This window comes from Artibeus jamaicensis, unplaced genomic scaffold (assembly GCF_021234435.1).
Source record: "Artibeus jamaicensis isolate MK-2021 breed Jamaican fruit bat unplaced genomic scaffold, CSHL_Jam_final scaffold_833, whole genome shotgun sequence".
NCBI lineage: Eukaryota > Metazoa > Chordata > Mammalia > Chiroptera > Phyllostomidae > Artibeus > Artibeus jamaicensis.
The window spans coordinates 14,252,996-14,269,130 of NW_026522056.1; the positions used below are offsets into that span (position 1 = coordinate 14,252,996).

Here is a 16,135-nt window from a genome sequence, read left to right on the forward strand (position 1 = left end):
AAGCTTTCAGGAGTTTAAGATGGAACTTTATTGGCCAAAGTTTTACCTGCGCAGGAGCGAACTCTTGAGGTGTCCGGAGACATGGTGCCAAAATGGCTGCAAATAAGAGTCGCGCCTGGTGCTTACAGCCTAGGGTTTTTATTGGGGTGAGCAAGCAAGCAAATACAGAAGCAGACATAGCTGTCAGCAATTGGCTATCTCGAGAGAACATACATGGCTATGTTCTCTGCTTGCAACAATGGATACTTTTCTGCAAAGACAAGGTCATGCACAAGGCGGTTATCTTTTTCAGCACTCTTTGTACTTTCTATCTTCCTTGCTGAGACGTCTGGAGCCTGCCTGGGGTTCTTCTGGGCTACTTTTATCTAATTCCGGGCCTAACATTCCCCCCTTCTCTTGTTTATGAATCAAACCGTTGATTCGGTCTCGTCCCCAGGTAGTATGGTATATGGCTGAGACAGGACCATTAGCTTGACTACTTCTACCCATTCTCTGATGAAGGCGAGGATCTTGTTGAGTATTATGGGCCCAATAGTTAATAATAATAATATTAATAGTGGCTCAGCTATGCCTGAGAGTAGGGTGGTCAGCCAGGGGGAGTTTCTGAACATTGAGGCATACTAGCTGGAGTCATTGTCTCGTTACTCCTGAGTGGTTGGCATAAAAACAGCATTCTTCTCTTAGTGCTGCACAAAGTCCCCCTTGCTATCACCTATAATTCCAGTTCTATTATTGTAAAAGAGCAGTCAGAAACCAAGTTTTTCAACCTAAAATACTTTCATGTCTTTGCTCCATACTTGCACTGTCCCAACTCCGGGTACTGTAAATCAAGAAAGAGCACACATCTGTGTTTCAGGTTGCTGGTACTGTCAGCTGTATCAGGCAGGATCTTTAGTTAAGCCAAAGTTATGTGGCATTCTTTTACGGTCTACTGGCAAGAGTTCTTCTGTATCAAATTCTAGTCAAAGTCTCTCTTGTTTTCTAGGCCATGTGGCCAGAGGGGGCACCCAAAGCCCTGTGGGCTTCTTCTACTTAGTTTTGTGTGTCCTATCCCACTTCAATGTAAGATGCCTGAGCACAGGGACCTTGGCTGTATCCTCCATGCGTAAAACAGTACCTGACATACATTAGGTATTCAGTCTATATAAGTTGAATAAATGAATGAGAGCCTCCTAGAATTGTTTCCTCTGGCTGATTCTTTATTTAGGCAGTAGTTTCTCCTCCTGATATTTTCTAAGCGCTTACTGCCACCACGCAGAAGGAATATGTGAAGGCTCTGAGCCTTTAAAACAAGACAGTGTATTTCCATGTTATCTTTTGGTTGAATTCTCTGTGTAGCCAACTAGGTGCTGAAAACAAAGTTGAGCAAAGCACATCAACTTCCCAGGGAAGGTTACTGAGGTTTTGGAGATGCCTGACTTGGCTGAGTACATACATCTTAGATTTCGCATTGCAATGGTTTCACTCTTCCAGAACATCAGCACCTACACGGAGAATCTCCCAGACAGCAGCCCTTGGCCCGGCCCGTAGATTGCGTCACTCCTTTCGCCCCGCCCTCAACCGCTGCGCCCGGTCCCCCGCCGCCTCAGGGGCGGGGCCGGCGGCGACCACTCAGGATCCTAAAAGCGCCTCAGCGGTAGTGACGTAAGGCAGGCTCACGGACGTCCATAGCTGTTGCGACTGTCGACCGACTGTCCCTTTCTCGAGGCCAGCGTTCTTGGCGTCCCTGTGCAGCTGCGCGCGGATTTCCACAGGTCTGATTCCAGTCCACGAGTGCCTGGCAGCCGCGCACCATCTTCGCCTAGTGCCATGGCCGTGGCGGGTGGGCCGGGCGCGGATAGACGCTGCCCTTTCCTCGGTCTCCTTTTGCTTCTGATCGTAGGCCCTGCTCAGGGCTGGAAAGACCCAGGTGAGTGCCGTCTTCACTTGCCCCTTCCTGTCGCCTTTTTACATTACGAGGCCCCGTGGGCGACGATTTCTGTTCGCCGCCCCGCCGCCCCTTGAACTTTTCCGCCCTAATTCCTCTTTTTCAGCCCCTTCGCTATTCATCTGTGCCCTTCTGGCGCCTTCTCGCCTCCCAGGCGTCAGCCGGGAGAGTGGGGACTGTTGCGGAGTTGGTGCAGCGGGTGGCAACTCAGTGTTCCTAACGTCCCCGCTTTCACCTTCCTCGGCCACGGCCCTGATCCCGGGAGTCTGGCCGGAAAGCTCGACGCTCACCTGCGCCTCTCGCTTTGTTGTCCTGACTGTCTGACGTCTCCGACTCCCGCTGTTGTCATGGCTGCCTGTTGCTATGGCTGGCAGTTGCTTTGACACCTGCAGCGTCTGAGTCACACTCGTGGGACAGGGCCGCAGGCCGGTAGGTAGGTGGGTTAGCAGATTCATGTTTACGTGAACCGAACTCATGCTTCTTTTTCTGACCGTTCCAGTGAAGTACATTGAGTTACGCCAGCTTTTCTCATTGTTTTTCACCGTACTCTTGAACTTAAGAAATATTTTCATCTTACTATTATTTTTTTTGTGATGGGACATGATAAATTATTTTTAGGGAAAAGTTTCTTTTATAATACTAGAAGTTTCTTTTATATTACTTTTATGTTACTAGAATTATCTAAAGAATTTTTAGGGAAAAGTTTCTTTTATATTACTATAAAAGTTTCTTTTTTATTACTTTTATGTTACTGGAATTATCTAAAGATTTTTTAAATTTTTTATTTATTTATTTATTTTTAGAGAGGGGAAAGGAAGGAGAGAGGGAGTGAAACATCAATATATGGTTGTGTCTCGCGCGTGTCCCCTACTGGGGACCTGGCCTACAACCCAGGCATGGGCCCTGACTGAGAATGGAACCAGCAACCCTTTGGTTCGCAGGCCTGCGCTCAGTCCACTGAGCTACACCAATCCAGGCTATCTAATGAATTTTTTTATGGGATCAATAATATTACTTGTAATTAATATATATATGTCTGTATACAGCACAAATATACTGACTTCCTTTTAATAAGTGATGTGTGCTATTAAATTAGAATAAAAATTATTTCAAAACATTTAAATTTTTTTTGTTCTGAGGAGCAAAGATGTTAAGGCCTGGTGGAAAGTGTACCAATATCACATATTTGTGATTATTGTGATAGGTGATTTGGTGATAGGAAATGCCTATGTTTTTAAACTTAAGCAACAGGTTTATTTCTGTAGTCTCTTATTTTATCCTTAAATGCTGAAGTGAGAGAGAGGTGTATTTACAAGTACTTGAGTGATCCATTTGATGTGGATGTTTTATTACTGCTAAATAAAATGCCAAGTTGGATTTAAATGTCTGCACATTTTCCTTATGTGGTCTTAGAAAGTTGTATATAAATAGACATTAATTAGAATTATAATTTAAAAACTGTAATGAAAAATGAATTAGTTGAGTCCTAACGAATTCTTAAATATAAAAAGGAAGTTTACAGATGGAGACTCAGGGGAATAAAAAAACAACTTTATTTAATACTTAAATAAGATTCAAGTATACATTTCTCTGATACATGATAGAAATGAACAGTTCTAGTTTTTACTTATTTCTATGGTACGTGATCTGTATATCACATTATGTGCCTACTACCCGAAGTCAAATCATCTTCTGTCACCATATATTTGGCTTCCTTTATCCTTTACTATTCTCCCACTCTCTTCCCTCTTGGTAACCACCATGCTGTTGTCTGTCTGTGTCTATGAATTTCAGCTGTTGTCTGTCTGTGTCTATGAATTTCAATTTTATATTCTACATATGAGTGAAATTATATGGTTCTTAGCTTTTTCTGACTGGCTTGTTTCACTTATTGTAATATTCTCAAGGTCCATCCATGTTGTCGCAAATGTCATTCTGCTTCTTAAGATTTTACTTATTTTTTAGAGTTGGGGGGAGGGAGAAAGAGAGGGAGAGATCCACCTGCTGGGGATCTGGCCTGCAACCCATGCATGTGCCTTGACTGGGAATTGAACCAGGCCCCTTTGGTTCACAGGCCAGCGCTCAGTCCACTGAGCTGCACCAGCCAGGGCGGTATTGTTACACCTTTTCTTATGGCTGAGTAGTGCTCCAAATAATACAAACCACATCTTTATCTATTCCTCTGTCGAAGGGCACTTGGATTATCTTTGTGTCTTGGCCACTGTGAGTAATGCTGCAGTGAACAGAGGGGAGCATAAATCTTTGTGAGTAACTGTTGTCAAGTTTTTCAGGTAGATAGCAGAAGAAGGATTGCTGGGTCATATGGTAACTCTAATTTTAGTGTTTTGAGGACTTGCCATGTTGTATTCCATAGTGTCTGTACTAGTTTACATTCCCACCAGCAGTGAGTGAAGTTTCCTTTTTGTCCACAGTCTCTCCAGCACTCATTCACTTGTCTTGTTGGTAATGGCCATTCTGACAGCTGTGAGGTGGTAGAGGTGGTATTGCATTGTAGTTTTGATTTGCATTTCCCCAGTAGCTAGTGAAGTTCAACATCTTGTCATAGATCTGATGGCCATTTGTATGGCTTCATGGGAGAGGTGTCTGTTCAGGTCCTCAGCACATTTTTCTAATGGGATTGTTTGGTGTTGAGTATCAGAGCTGCTGAATTTTTAAAGACATTTCTTCATTTTCTTTTTCTAGCCTGTTGAGATGTTGGAAGCTTTTCTAATTCTTTATCTTTTGTATGTGACCTATTTTCCCCTTTTCTTCTGGCAGTTATTGTCTCCAGTGCTCTAAGATTTCCCTGTGAGAGGCCTTTGTGCGGTTCTGCTTTGAGGCCATTTTCTTTTACCATGACGGCTCTCATCCTTTGGTTGTGGGAGCTTTCCTTGAAGTGTATCACTGAAGCTTGTTCCATCTGATTTCTCCAGCCTTTCTTTCTGGAACCCCTGTTGGCTTTTTAGAGTTCCTGAACCAGTCCTGTAATCCACCTCCCTGCCCGCTTTCTGTCTTTTTGCTCTGCTTTCTAGGAGATTTCCTTACCCTTAACTTCCAATAGTTCTATTGCATTTTTCATCTCAAGCTGCCATGATTTTAATTCCCAGAAGGTCTTGTTTTGTTCTCTGAGTATTTCCTTTAAAAATGATTGCTTTATATCTTTGAGGATATCATAGATTTAAAAATATATTTAAAAAATTTCTTGTCCCTATATAGTTTCTCTTTTCTCCAGCTTGCTTTTGTGGTTTGTTTGGGCCTGGTTATAGTATTCCACGTTAGGGACTTTCCTCATGCTTTTAGTAATTTCTTGGCTCTCTGCTCGTAATGAAGGGTGTGAACCCAAAAGCGAGTTGGAAGCTATCATTCTATGGTTGGTGCTTTTGGACTTTGAATTTTACTGTGAGATGATCTGGCGACTGTAGGGTTACTTGGGTGGTTCTTTTTTGGGAAAACTTCTGATGTTGGTATATTTAAGTATTTTTTTTAAGGAATTTATTCATTTTTAGAGAGAGGGGATGGGAGGAAGAAAGAAAGGGAGAGAAACAGATGCGAGAGAGAAATATACATTGGTTGCCTCTCACATGTGCTGTGACCCCACCCTGAGCAAGACCAAACCCATAATCAAGGCTCGTGCCCTGACCAGCAACTTTTTGCTTTGTGGGAGGACACCCAACCTACTGAGCCACACTGGTCAGGGCGAAAACTTTAATCCATTCATCTGCTGACAGACATTTAAGTCATTAAATATGCTTCAGGAACATTGATGTATATTTTCTGCCATTTTAATTAACCACTAATGTGCAGCAGGACATGTCAGGATAATGAACTTTTTGGGCCTATTTTGCAAGATTTATGTAGCACTTATGATATAGAAGCAGTTTGGGAGGTGAGCATCCAGCCTGAAATGAAGGGAGGCCTTAACAGTGTGACCACCTGAAATTTGTGCGAGAGACTGAATGCAGTTGGTACAGCTTTGGGGGCTGTTTCATCTTCACTTAGTCGTCCTCAGAAGGCGAGAATGACTGCGTATAGATAGAATGACAAGAGTTTTGCTAGGGCGACTTTCGGTGTTTGCCAAGATGTTTACTCTGCTCTGTTCTTCCTGTTTCAGACAGAGTATTGTTGCGGGACGTGAAAGCTCTTACCCTCCACCATGACCGCTATACCACCTCCCGGAGGCTGGATCCGATCCCACAGCTGAGATGTGTCGGGGGCACCGCTGGGTGTGATGCTTATACGCCGAGAGTCGTTCAGTGTCAGAACAACGGCTGGGATGGTTACGATGTGCAGGTAACATTCATTACATTGATGGCGGTCTAAATGGAATTGTTGTTCAATAAAGTGTTTATTGGGCCATTATCAGTAATTTTGGGAAGCACATATAGAAAAATCTCAGGTTAACCTAAACCATGTAAATATAAATAAGTTGTTCATTCTTCAGAGGAAACAGCTTCCGAAAGAAATGAACTGATTTTAAAGCCTGGAAGTATTCATTGTGATTTTCATTCCATAACTTCTTTCTAAGACAGTAGTAAATTTTCAAAACTCTTCGTATACTCTGGGAGAATACAGGATTTCTGCTGGTTGTCATTTTTTTTGTCTTTCTTCAAAGAATACCAACCTGCCCTTAAGAAATAAAGTTAAGGTGGTAAGGGGTGGTAGTCTGTAAACAGTGGGTGTACACGTGTCCCTTCTGTGCTTCAGACACTTGATTTTAAAGTTGTTTTAGAACTGAGGGCGGCCACTTCTGAACAGAAACATTTCAGTGGGCTTTATTTGTTTTGTCTCTGGGACTCTGGCGTTTTGTACTTAGGGTGGACCATCCTCTGGAAGTTCCAAAATGTGTTATTTAGAAATGGAATAGATTTTATTAAATGAATTCAGTTAAAATTAATACTAATATATTTTTACTTTGTACTCTGCCTGCTTTCAAAAAGGATTTAAGGCAGCTAATCAATCATTTGCAAGAAACCTCTGTTGATGGTTCCCCTTCCATCAGTGTGGTCACCTGTGTGCATGGTCTGTGCAGTGCAGAGAGAGTGTTTATTGCCTGATAGTTCACATCATTCTCCCCCAGTGTTGTTAACTGAATCACAGAATCTCCAGGTTAAAGAAGAATCCCACTCATTTTACTTTTATAGTCTTTAAAAAAAAGATTTCATTTATTTATTTTTAAATGGGAAGGGAGAGGGAGGAAGAGAGAAACATCAATGTGTGGTTGCCCTTTGTGCATCCCTCAACTTGGGACCTGGCTTGTAACAGAGGCATGTGCCATGACTGGGAATTGAACCAGCGACCTTTCCGTTCACAGGCCGATGCTCAATCCACTGAGCCACACCAGCCAGGGCAACCTTTTTTTCTTGATGGAAAGAAAAGATGCTAATGGTAAAGGCATTCATTAAACACATGAAATTGTACACAAAAATGGATTACTAAAGAAACTTCCTAGTAGAAGAGCTAAGATACACATTCAAATTACATGTAGGTGCCAACAAAGTGTTATAAAGTCATGTCATTTATAACATTGGAGGGACTGGGGAAGACTTAGAGAAGGTACGTGCTGTGTTAGGAAGGAAGGGCGAGACTTTCAGAGCTGAAGAGGTGGAGAAGGGGAGAGCATGAGCAGAGACCCGTGGGCGATACCATACACTGACTTACGTTTAGTAGCAGGAGAGAGCCTGCTCTGATTCCAAAAATTTAATTTGGCCACTTTTAGTATGCACTATTAAGTGTGTATTAACACTTAACATGAAGTGAAAATTAACATGAAATACCAGTAGAAATTTAGCTTTCTTTATTTACCTAAATCAGCAAGCTTATAAATCTTCCTCCAAATATAACTATTTAAAAAATAAAATGATATAGCGACAAGAACAAGGACATCAAAATAAAAAAATTGCATTATCCAAATGTAATACTTTTGGGCTTCAAAGGACACCATCAAAAAAATGAAAAGACAGCTACACAGTGGGTGAAAGCTGCTCAAATCATGCATCTGATAGGCAACTTGTATCTGGAGTATAGAAAGAATTACTACAACTCACTGGGAAGACAGCCAAGTTTGAAAGTGGGCAAAACATCTGACTGGACATTTCTTCAAAGGTAGCAGATGACCAACAAATGCATGAAAAAATGTTCAGCATCATTAGCCACCAGGGAAAAACAAGTCAAAACCACTATAAGGTACCGGTTATCACCCAATGGGAAGTTATAATCTAAAAGACATAATAACAAATGTTGATGAGGATGTGTAGAAACTCTCCTTACATTGCTGTTAGGAAGTAAAATAGCGCAATTTGGATAACTGGCAGTTCTTCTAAAGGTTAAATGTAGAATTACCATATGCCCCAACCATTACAGTCCTAGGAATATGCCCCAGAGACTTGAAAACATGTCCACACAAAAATTTATACGTAAATGTTTGTAGCAGCATCATTGATAATGGCCAAAAAGTAGAAACAACTCAAATGTCCATCATGATGAATGAATAAACAAAATATGGCACATCCCCACAGTGGAGTGTTATTCAGCCATAGAAAGGAGTGAAGTACTGAAATGCTGCAACATGGGGTTAACCTTGAAAATACTATGCTAAGTCAAAGAAGCCAGTCATTTAGGACCACATGAAATGTCCAGAATAGGGAAATCCGTACAGACTGATTGGTGGCTGCTTCGGGCTGGGAGATTTGGGGGAAATGGGGAGTGACTGCCGATGGATATGGGATTTCTTTGGGGGAGCAATAAAAATATTCCCAAATTGATTGTGGTGATAGTTTTAGTATATTCAACTGTGGGAATGTACTAAAAACCATGGAAATGGGTGAATTATATGTGAATTATATCTCAATAAAGCTGTTATAAAAATGAAAATGGTGTATCTGAAGTTTGAGAGAAGATAATTTGTTTTCCTCTTATAGAAAAACTTACAGAAAGGCAGTAGAACCAATCAAATCTGTTTTAGCTTGTATCTCTTTAAATGTTGTTGAAGAGGCATATTACCTATTCAGTTCAAAATGTAGTTATAGAATTTAAATTAAACCTGGGCTTCTTTCAAGTTGGAAATTTTAGAGACTAGTGTGGATTCTTTTTGCATTTTTTGAAATATCTTAAAAAACCTTAAGAGAATTACTTATAGTATTGGACCCTGGAAAGTTAGTCCATGGTTTTAAAAAATTTGTGTAGAAAAGTTTTTTCTCAGAAGGTTATATACTATCTCTGACACTGTATGTAGTTATGAGATCTTCACATATGATGCTGATTTTTGAGCCTCAACATTAAAAATACCCATTTTGAAAGAAAGCATCTTGAACAATAGTGGTAAAAAGTTGACATTTAGAATACTTGCTGAAATGCGTAAATTAGGGAATACTTAGTATGTACAAAGTAATTCCTACATCTATATGTAAAGAATAAGGAACAGCGATAAAATGAGCAGTCAGGTACCCACCGCCGAGCTGAAGAAGTAGAACATTAACGTCATTGGTATCTTGGAGGCTGCTAGCTTCCCTTCTTCCATTGTCCTGAATTTAATTTATCATTCCTCATTTTGTACAATTTATCATTGCCTCATTTTGTAGTTTTATGACAGCTAGATAGCACAAGTGATATATATGAAGAGAAAACAAATCTTTTGGTTCTAATAACCCACTTCTGTTCTTTTTCATAGTGGGAATGTAAGACCGATTTAGATGTTGCGTACAGATTTGGAAAAACGGTGGTGAGCTGTGAAGGCTATGAGTCCTCTGAAGACCAGTATGTACTAAGGGGTTCCTGTGGCTTGGAGTACCACTTAGATTACACAGAGCACGGCCTCAAGAAACCGAGAGAGTCTGGATGGAACCATGGCTCTAACGCCTTCTCCGATTATTATAAAAAGCTGTACACCTCAGGCTCCGGTGGCGTCAGTGGATTGGTTACCATCGTGGTGTTACTTGCTGTTGCCTTTGGAGTTTATAAGTTGTTCCTCAGTGATGGTCAAGATTCTCCTCCACCATATTCTGAGCATCCTCCAAATTCACACCATTATCAGGGATTCACCAGCGCAGCAGGACCCCCTCCCCCAGGCTTCAAGCCAGGGTTCACAGGTATGGTCTGCCTAGGCGGCGGCGGTAAGGGGGGAGATGTGAGGTATGGATCCGTGCAGTTTCTGAAGTAGAACATGGTTGCACAGGGAACCAGGGCAGATTTGTCTTCTCGTTTTATTTTTCACTTTAAACTTCTTTTGCCTCTTCTGATCTTTTCTCTATACAAATATTTGTGATTACTATTTTAAGGGTGCACGATTAATGAATTGTAAATCATCTTAATCATTTCTGATCAGATTTGGTAATAAGTATTTATCTTAAACTGTCGCACACCATAGATAAATATTTATTCAAGTATTATAGACCTCAACATAAAAGATAAAAAAATAAGCCTCTAGTTAAAAATGTAGGAAAATATTTGTCATGACCTTGGGATAGGCAAAAATTTCTTAGAATATAAAAAACACCAGCCATGAAGTAAAAGATGGATAAATTAGACTTTATTTAAATTGATAATGTCTCATAATCGAAAGAAAACATTAAAAGAGTGAAAAGGCAAGCTATACACTTGAAGAACATATTTATAAGACCTCTGTCTGACAAAGGACCTGTATCTAGAGTGTATAAAGAACTCTCACAAACCTAAGACAGACAATCCAATTTTAAAAATGGACAGAGGACTTGAATAGCCATTTTATAATAAAAGATGATATCCAGATGTCCAATAAAAATATGAAAAGGTGCTTAGCATGATTAGTTTTCTAGAAAATGAAGATTACAACGGTAGGGAAGCCATATTAACCACTATAATGTTTACAAAGACAGAGTACCGAGTAGTTGACTGGAACTTGCTGGTAGGAGTTAGAATGGTAAAACACTTTGGAAAACGGTAGGTATCTCCTAAACACATGCCTACGCCATGACTCAGTAATTTCATTCCTGGATTCATACCGAAGAGAAAGTATGTGCACACAAAAAATCGTGCACAAGAGTGTTCATAGCAGTTTCATGCCCAATAGCCAAAAACTGGAGATAGGATGTCCATTAACATTATAATAAGACATCATGCTTTCTTTTAACCCCATGGAATACCACACATCAGTTTTAAAAAGCCCAAAACCTGATAGGTACAATAGTAGGATCAACTCTCATGGATAAGATGTACCAGACACAAAAGAATACCTGCCATATGACTCTATTTATAAAGAGTTCAAGTATGGACAGAACTATACAGTATGGTGAGAGAAGTCAGAAACACCTCTGATGTGGCTGATTATCTGTTGGGAATCGTTAATCCTTTCTAGCCTTCTGGGTGCTAGAAATGTTCAGTTGATGTGGGTAGTAGTTAACATGCATGGGTACATGTGTACAAACTGTTATGCTTCACCTGTTTGATGAGCACACTTCATGTGTATTATTCATCAGTTAAAAAAAGAACTTCCTCTGAGCAGAAGATACTTTTTTGGTCCCTTTAAGACTGGTCTTCCCACCAGATACGAGCATCCGGCTGTCTCCACTTGGATTTCTCCATTATATAGCTATCACTTGGAGTGTTCAGAGATGTTTATGATGCAGAAAGGAAGTAATTTGACAAGTGGGAGTCATCATCTAGTAGCTCATCTTAAACAAGGCAGTGTAACCCTATAGGAAGTCCCCTTCATCCCAAAATATATCCTTAGTTATAAACTCGTATTTTACAAATACACTTTTTGAATACAACTTGTTTGTAAGTTGAGAACTGAATACTATTAAAAATAGTACAGCTGAAATAATTGAAATTTTCCTATTATCTTTGGTTCTGTAGGCTGCGGTTTGTTTAGACGAGGATACGTAATAAATTGTCTTTATCTCTAGGACCCTTTGGTGCAACTTCTGGTTTTGGCAGCGCTTTCACCAGACAACAAGGACATGGAGATTCAGGACCAGGTTTCTGGACCGGCTTGGGAACGGGGGGAATCCTGGGATATTTGTTCGGCAGCAATAGGTAGGCTTTGCATTTATCTCACTTGGGCTTTTCTTTAAAGAGCTCTTTGTTTTGCTTACAATTTGACTAGATTTAGTTTTGTTAAGGAAAATAAATTAGGGTGACATTGCCCTTTTAAGTCAGATTCTTTGGGGATGGGGGAAGAATATATGCCTTTTTCCATATTGTGTATGTTATTTTCTTTCATTGTGTTTTTCCTTCTTGTGTCATCCTTATAGATAATATAATACAGGAAAAAGATTGTTTACTTGATATTTGAGTAAGAGATTAGGAAGAAATAGCACAATGTTTGGGGAACAATTAGCAGTTTGGTTTGGTAGGCGAATGGAAGAAGCAAGGCTGGACCAAACTTGGAGCCAGATTTTGGAATGTCTTCAATATTATCGGTAGTTTAAGTGTAGATTTTACTCAAGTGCAAATTCAGAAGGAAAGAGCCATTTCTCCATTTCACTTCCTTCCCCTATGGCAATGATTGTAACAGAAATATAGAACAGTATTTGTTTCATATTAATCCTAATGTACCAGAACAGTGAAGAAAAATTACTTGATAAAGACTTTTTTTCGATAGCTTAGGGATTGGAAGGTATTTAAAAATGAAAGGCACAAGAAGGATGCCTGACACACTTTCTGTCTTTATAGAGCGGCGACACCCTTTTCAGACTCCTGGTCCCACTCATCTTATCGCCCCTCATACTCCAGCACGTGGGGTAGCCAGGCTTACTCACCGTTTCGTGGAGGCTCAGGTTGCTCTTCAGCATGTTCAAGTTCAGAGACAAAAACCAGAACAGCATCAGGTAAGAGCAAAAATATAGAAGTTCCTGTCACATGGCAGTACAGTGTAGAAATAGTTTTGGAACTTAGGAAGATGATTACCTATATATTCAACAATCATGGTTTTAGTTAATATATACACCAGAAATACTAACAGCATGATTAACTGAGATTAAAATATAATTTAGACTCATTCTTTCCTGTCACTTCTAAACATTCTTTGAAAATCAAACAAGAATTTGGTTTAGACTGTTACCATTAACCAAGGTTTTATCTAAAACCTTCCTGGATGTTGGTTTCCATATCTGTTTAATTCTGTAATCGGGGGGTCCTTTAAGCTCTAAGATGGAATTTTCTAGGTAGAAGTTTGAACTTTTTAAATTCAGCAAAACTCAATAAAAATGTATTGAGCCATACTTTAAATAATTGTCAAAAATTTGATTATAATGGTTATTGCAGTTTTTAAAAGGATGTTTTGCAAAAAAGCAAAGATACTAAAAAACAAAAACTGCTGGGAGTTAAACACCCAGGTAATTAGCAGAGAATGGGAGGTGGTGGGTAACGAGGCACTAATGGGGTGCCGTGGATTGAGTTTGTTTTCTTCAGCAGGGGAAGTTACAGAACAAAGATTAAGTCTTGAAATTGGTACAGTATATCTAAATATGTTTTGAAATGTAGGAGTGACATTCTCATAGTGCTGCAGTAAATGTGAATTAACAGTCAGTTTGAAAAACTGTTTGCCATTCCTAATTGAACATAAGCATATCCAAGACTCCGCAGTTTCACTCTCAGATACATAGCAACAGAGGTGCCTGTGCTTGTACACCAAACAGTAAGCACAGGAATGTTCACAGCATCCCTGCTCATCACAGTCTCCACCTGGACTATCAGAAAGTGGACGAATAAACTGAGTTATGTTTATAACATGGAATACTGTGCAAAAGTGAGAATGAATAAACAGTTGTATCCAATAATGTGGGTAGTTCTGCCAAATAAAAATAAAAACTAGACACCAAAGAATATATACAACAATGATTACAACATTCATGTTTAAAAACAAGCAAAACTAACCCATGGTGTTAGATCGTATGACAGTGGTTACTTTGGGGAGAAAAGGAGAGGATGATATACAAGTATAAAAATACAACTACATAGGACATAGGACAAAAGAGAACATCAGAAAACATTACCAAATAACCTAAAGGGAAACTGAAAAAAACGGAGGCACTTTTCAGGTGGGAACACTGTCATTCTGTCACCTGTCGGCAGGTGCGCATGTGGGTGCACTGGGACGTCAGAAACTCCCCCCACGTTTCTGTATTTACTGCTGGAGCAGGGCACGGCTGGGGCTCCGCTGACCTACTGCTTTTGGCTTAGACCTTGAGTGTTGCTGGTGCCACATTGGCGCCACCATAGAATGCCTCTCCTTCGGTTTGCAGGACTAAAAGTTCTCTCGGCAAGCAGCAGGTTCGGGAGACTTGATGATTGCACAGTGGGGGCTGTGTGGGGGAGGCGCTGCAGTGTGTCTGTCCTGCACGGCCTGCTCCACCAGCACCCTCGTCCTCCTCCCTTCTCTCTCATTCATTTGTTAACAGTAATGTGTGTGATTGTTGCGACTTTATAAGCAATTCCAGGGCATTTTAAAAATTAATATAAATTTTACTCTTCTCATTTAGGATATGGTGGTACCAGAAGACGATAAGAAAGTCAAAGGTTGAAGTCAAACACTGGATGCAAAATTTCTGATATTTCATCGCTTTCTCTTAAAAAGCAGAGTGCTGCCAGCTAACAACTGGGGAAGGGGAATATTAAAAAATTCCATGGTGTTTTGTCTCGTACAGCTTTTTGCGTTTTATCACTTAGTGAGATTAAGAGTTGATAATATGACAAAATCCTTGTGTAGAAAATTGTGTTAGTGTAACATGCTGATGTTTATTACAACTTTTGAAAATGGTGATTACTGCAGAATGCTGAAAATGAATTGTTGGATTTCTAATACCTGTGATGCCATGGGTAGCATTAAGATGAAGGCTTCATAGGCACCGAGTAAAGAAAATTTAAATCTGACTTTTGTTCATGAATTATAACTTCATAGAAACAGTAATATATTTGGTGTTCAGTATTTGGTGCTTGCTGTTCTTCAAACATTTAAGCCAAGCTTCAGACTACTAATTATACTAATGTGGTGAGTTTTGGTCACTTTGAGCTCAGGAGCTTTGAATCCTTCAGTGGCGGGTGGGGTACAGGTGACAATTATCTAGAAAGTATCTAGAAGGTTGCTGTGAATGATCGTGTGCTCACAAAAATTCTTGAAATCTTCCTTATTCATTTCTTACGAGGTAAAGTTCAGATGTTTCTGCAATGGTCTTTAACAGCAAAAGCATGCGGTTCTCTGTGGAATCTGAAATATTGTAGCAGTCTGTCTCAATTACATTAAAATTACAGAACAAATAAAAACGAGGTTTTATTCTTTTTTTATCTGCTTTGGACATAAATCCACGTTACTGTTTTAAACCACTTTTCCCCAAGGTGAAGGGGTTTGTGCAGAAGTTCTGTCTCCCTAGACAATGATTTCCCACAGTAGTATGTTGCCTTAGTTACCAACCATTTGGTAAATGTTTTCTTTTCTTTCCTTTAAAAGATTTCATTTATTCATTTTTAGACAGAGGGGAAGAGAAGGAGAAAGAGGGAGAGAAATATAAGTGTGTGGTTGCCTCTCAAGCGCCCCATGCTGGGGACCTGGCCTGCAACCCAGACATGCACCCTGACTGAGAATCGAACTGGTGACCCTTTGGTTCATAGCCCACTGAGCTCCATCAGTCAGGGCTTGGTAAATGTTTTTTAAAAAGTAATTTAGAAATGGTGTGCAAGGAAGCCTTTGCTAAAAATTGCTTTTCAAAAAAAATTAAATATTCAAGGTTCCAAAATTGCACAATCTGTCTTGGTTGAGCTATGTAACCTGAAAGTCTCATTTTTACCATTTAGGGAACATTTAGACTCAATCTCACTTATAAAGTGAGTCTAATGAACAAAATAAACTAATGAGCAAAATGGAACCAGAGGCGTGGCATCATGGAACAGACGGACGCTGTAAAGGGGGAGCGGGGAGGTGGGGACCCGTGGAAAGAAGTGTAGCCGTGCTGCTGCTCCCTGTGGCCACTCCTCTGGGTGCTACAGAATGCGGTCTCTCCGCCTGGCAGGAATCTCTGTTAGCTGCTCTGGTTATTCCAGAAATAATACATCATACCCAGATTTTTTTCCACAAAGCATAGATGCGCTTTATTCTTTTAAAAGCTGCCTAGTATTCATCATATGGATATAGCATAATTTAAGCTGCCCATTCCTTTATGGTAAATGCCATACTTTCAAAATTTTTCCTATTTTCAACAAAGCAACGATGAACATCCAAAGATGCCTTCAGTACATGTG

At 40.1% G+C, this 16,135-nt stretch overlaps 1 protein-coding gene across 1 annotated transcript; it reads left to right on the forward strand.

Annotated features, from left to right (window-relative positions):
• The first annotated feature begins 1,636 nt into the window (after positions 1–1,636).
• On the forward strand, positions 1,637–15,184 carry SARAF (store-operated calcium entry associated regulatory factor). Its single transcript, XM_037128875.2, has 6 exons — positions 1,637–1,909; positions 6,039–6,217; positions 9,594–10,011; positions 11,806–11,935; positions 12,575–12,729; positions 14,383–15,184. The coding sequence occupies exons 1-6, from the start codon at positions 1,810–1,812 to the stop codon at positions 14,406–14,408; spliced, it is 1,008 nt and encodes a 335-aa protein (XP_036984770.2). The 5' UTR covers positions 1,637–1,809; the 3' UTR covers positions 14,409–15,184.
• The last annotated feature ends 951 nt before the right edge of the window (positions 15,185–16,135 follow it).

Excerpts from the sequence above, each read along its gene's own strand:
- SARAF (XM_037128875.2), top strand. The coding sequence starts at position 1,810 with ATGGCCGTGGCGGGTGGGCCGGGCGCGGATAGACGCTGCCCTTTCCTC. Across the intron at positions 1,910-6,038 it reads TCAGGGCTGGAAAGACCCAG|ACAGAGTATTGTTGCGGGAC; the intron begins GTGAGTGCCGTC and ends TTCCTGTTTCAG. Across the intron at positions 10,012-11,805 it reads CTTCAAGCCAGGGTTCACAG|GACCCTTTGGTGCAACTTCT; the intron begins GTATGGTCTGCC and ends CTTTATCTCTAG.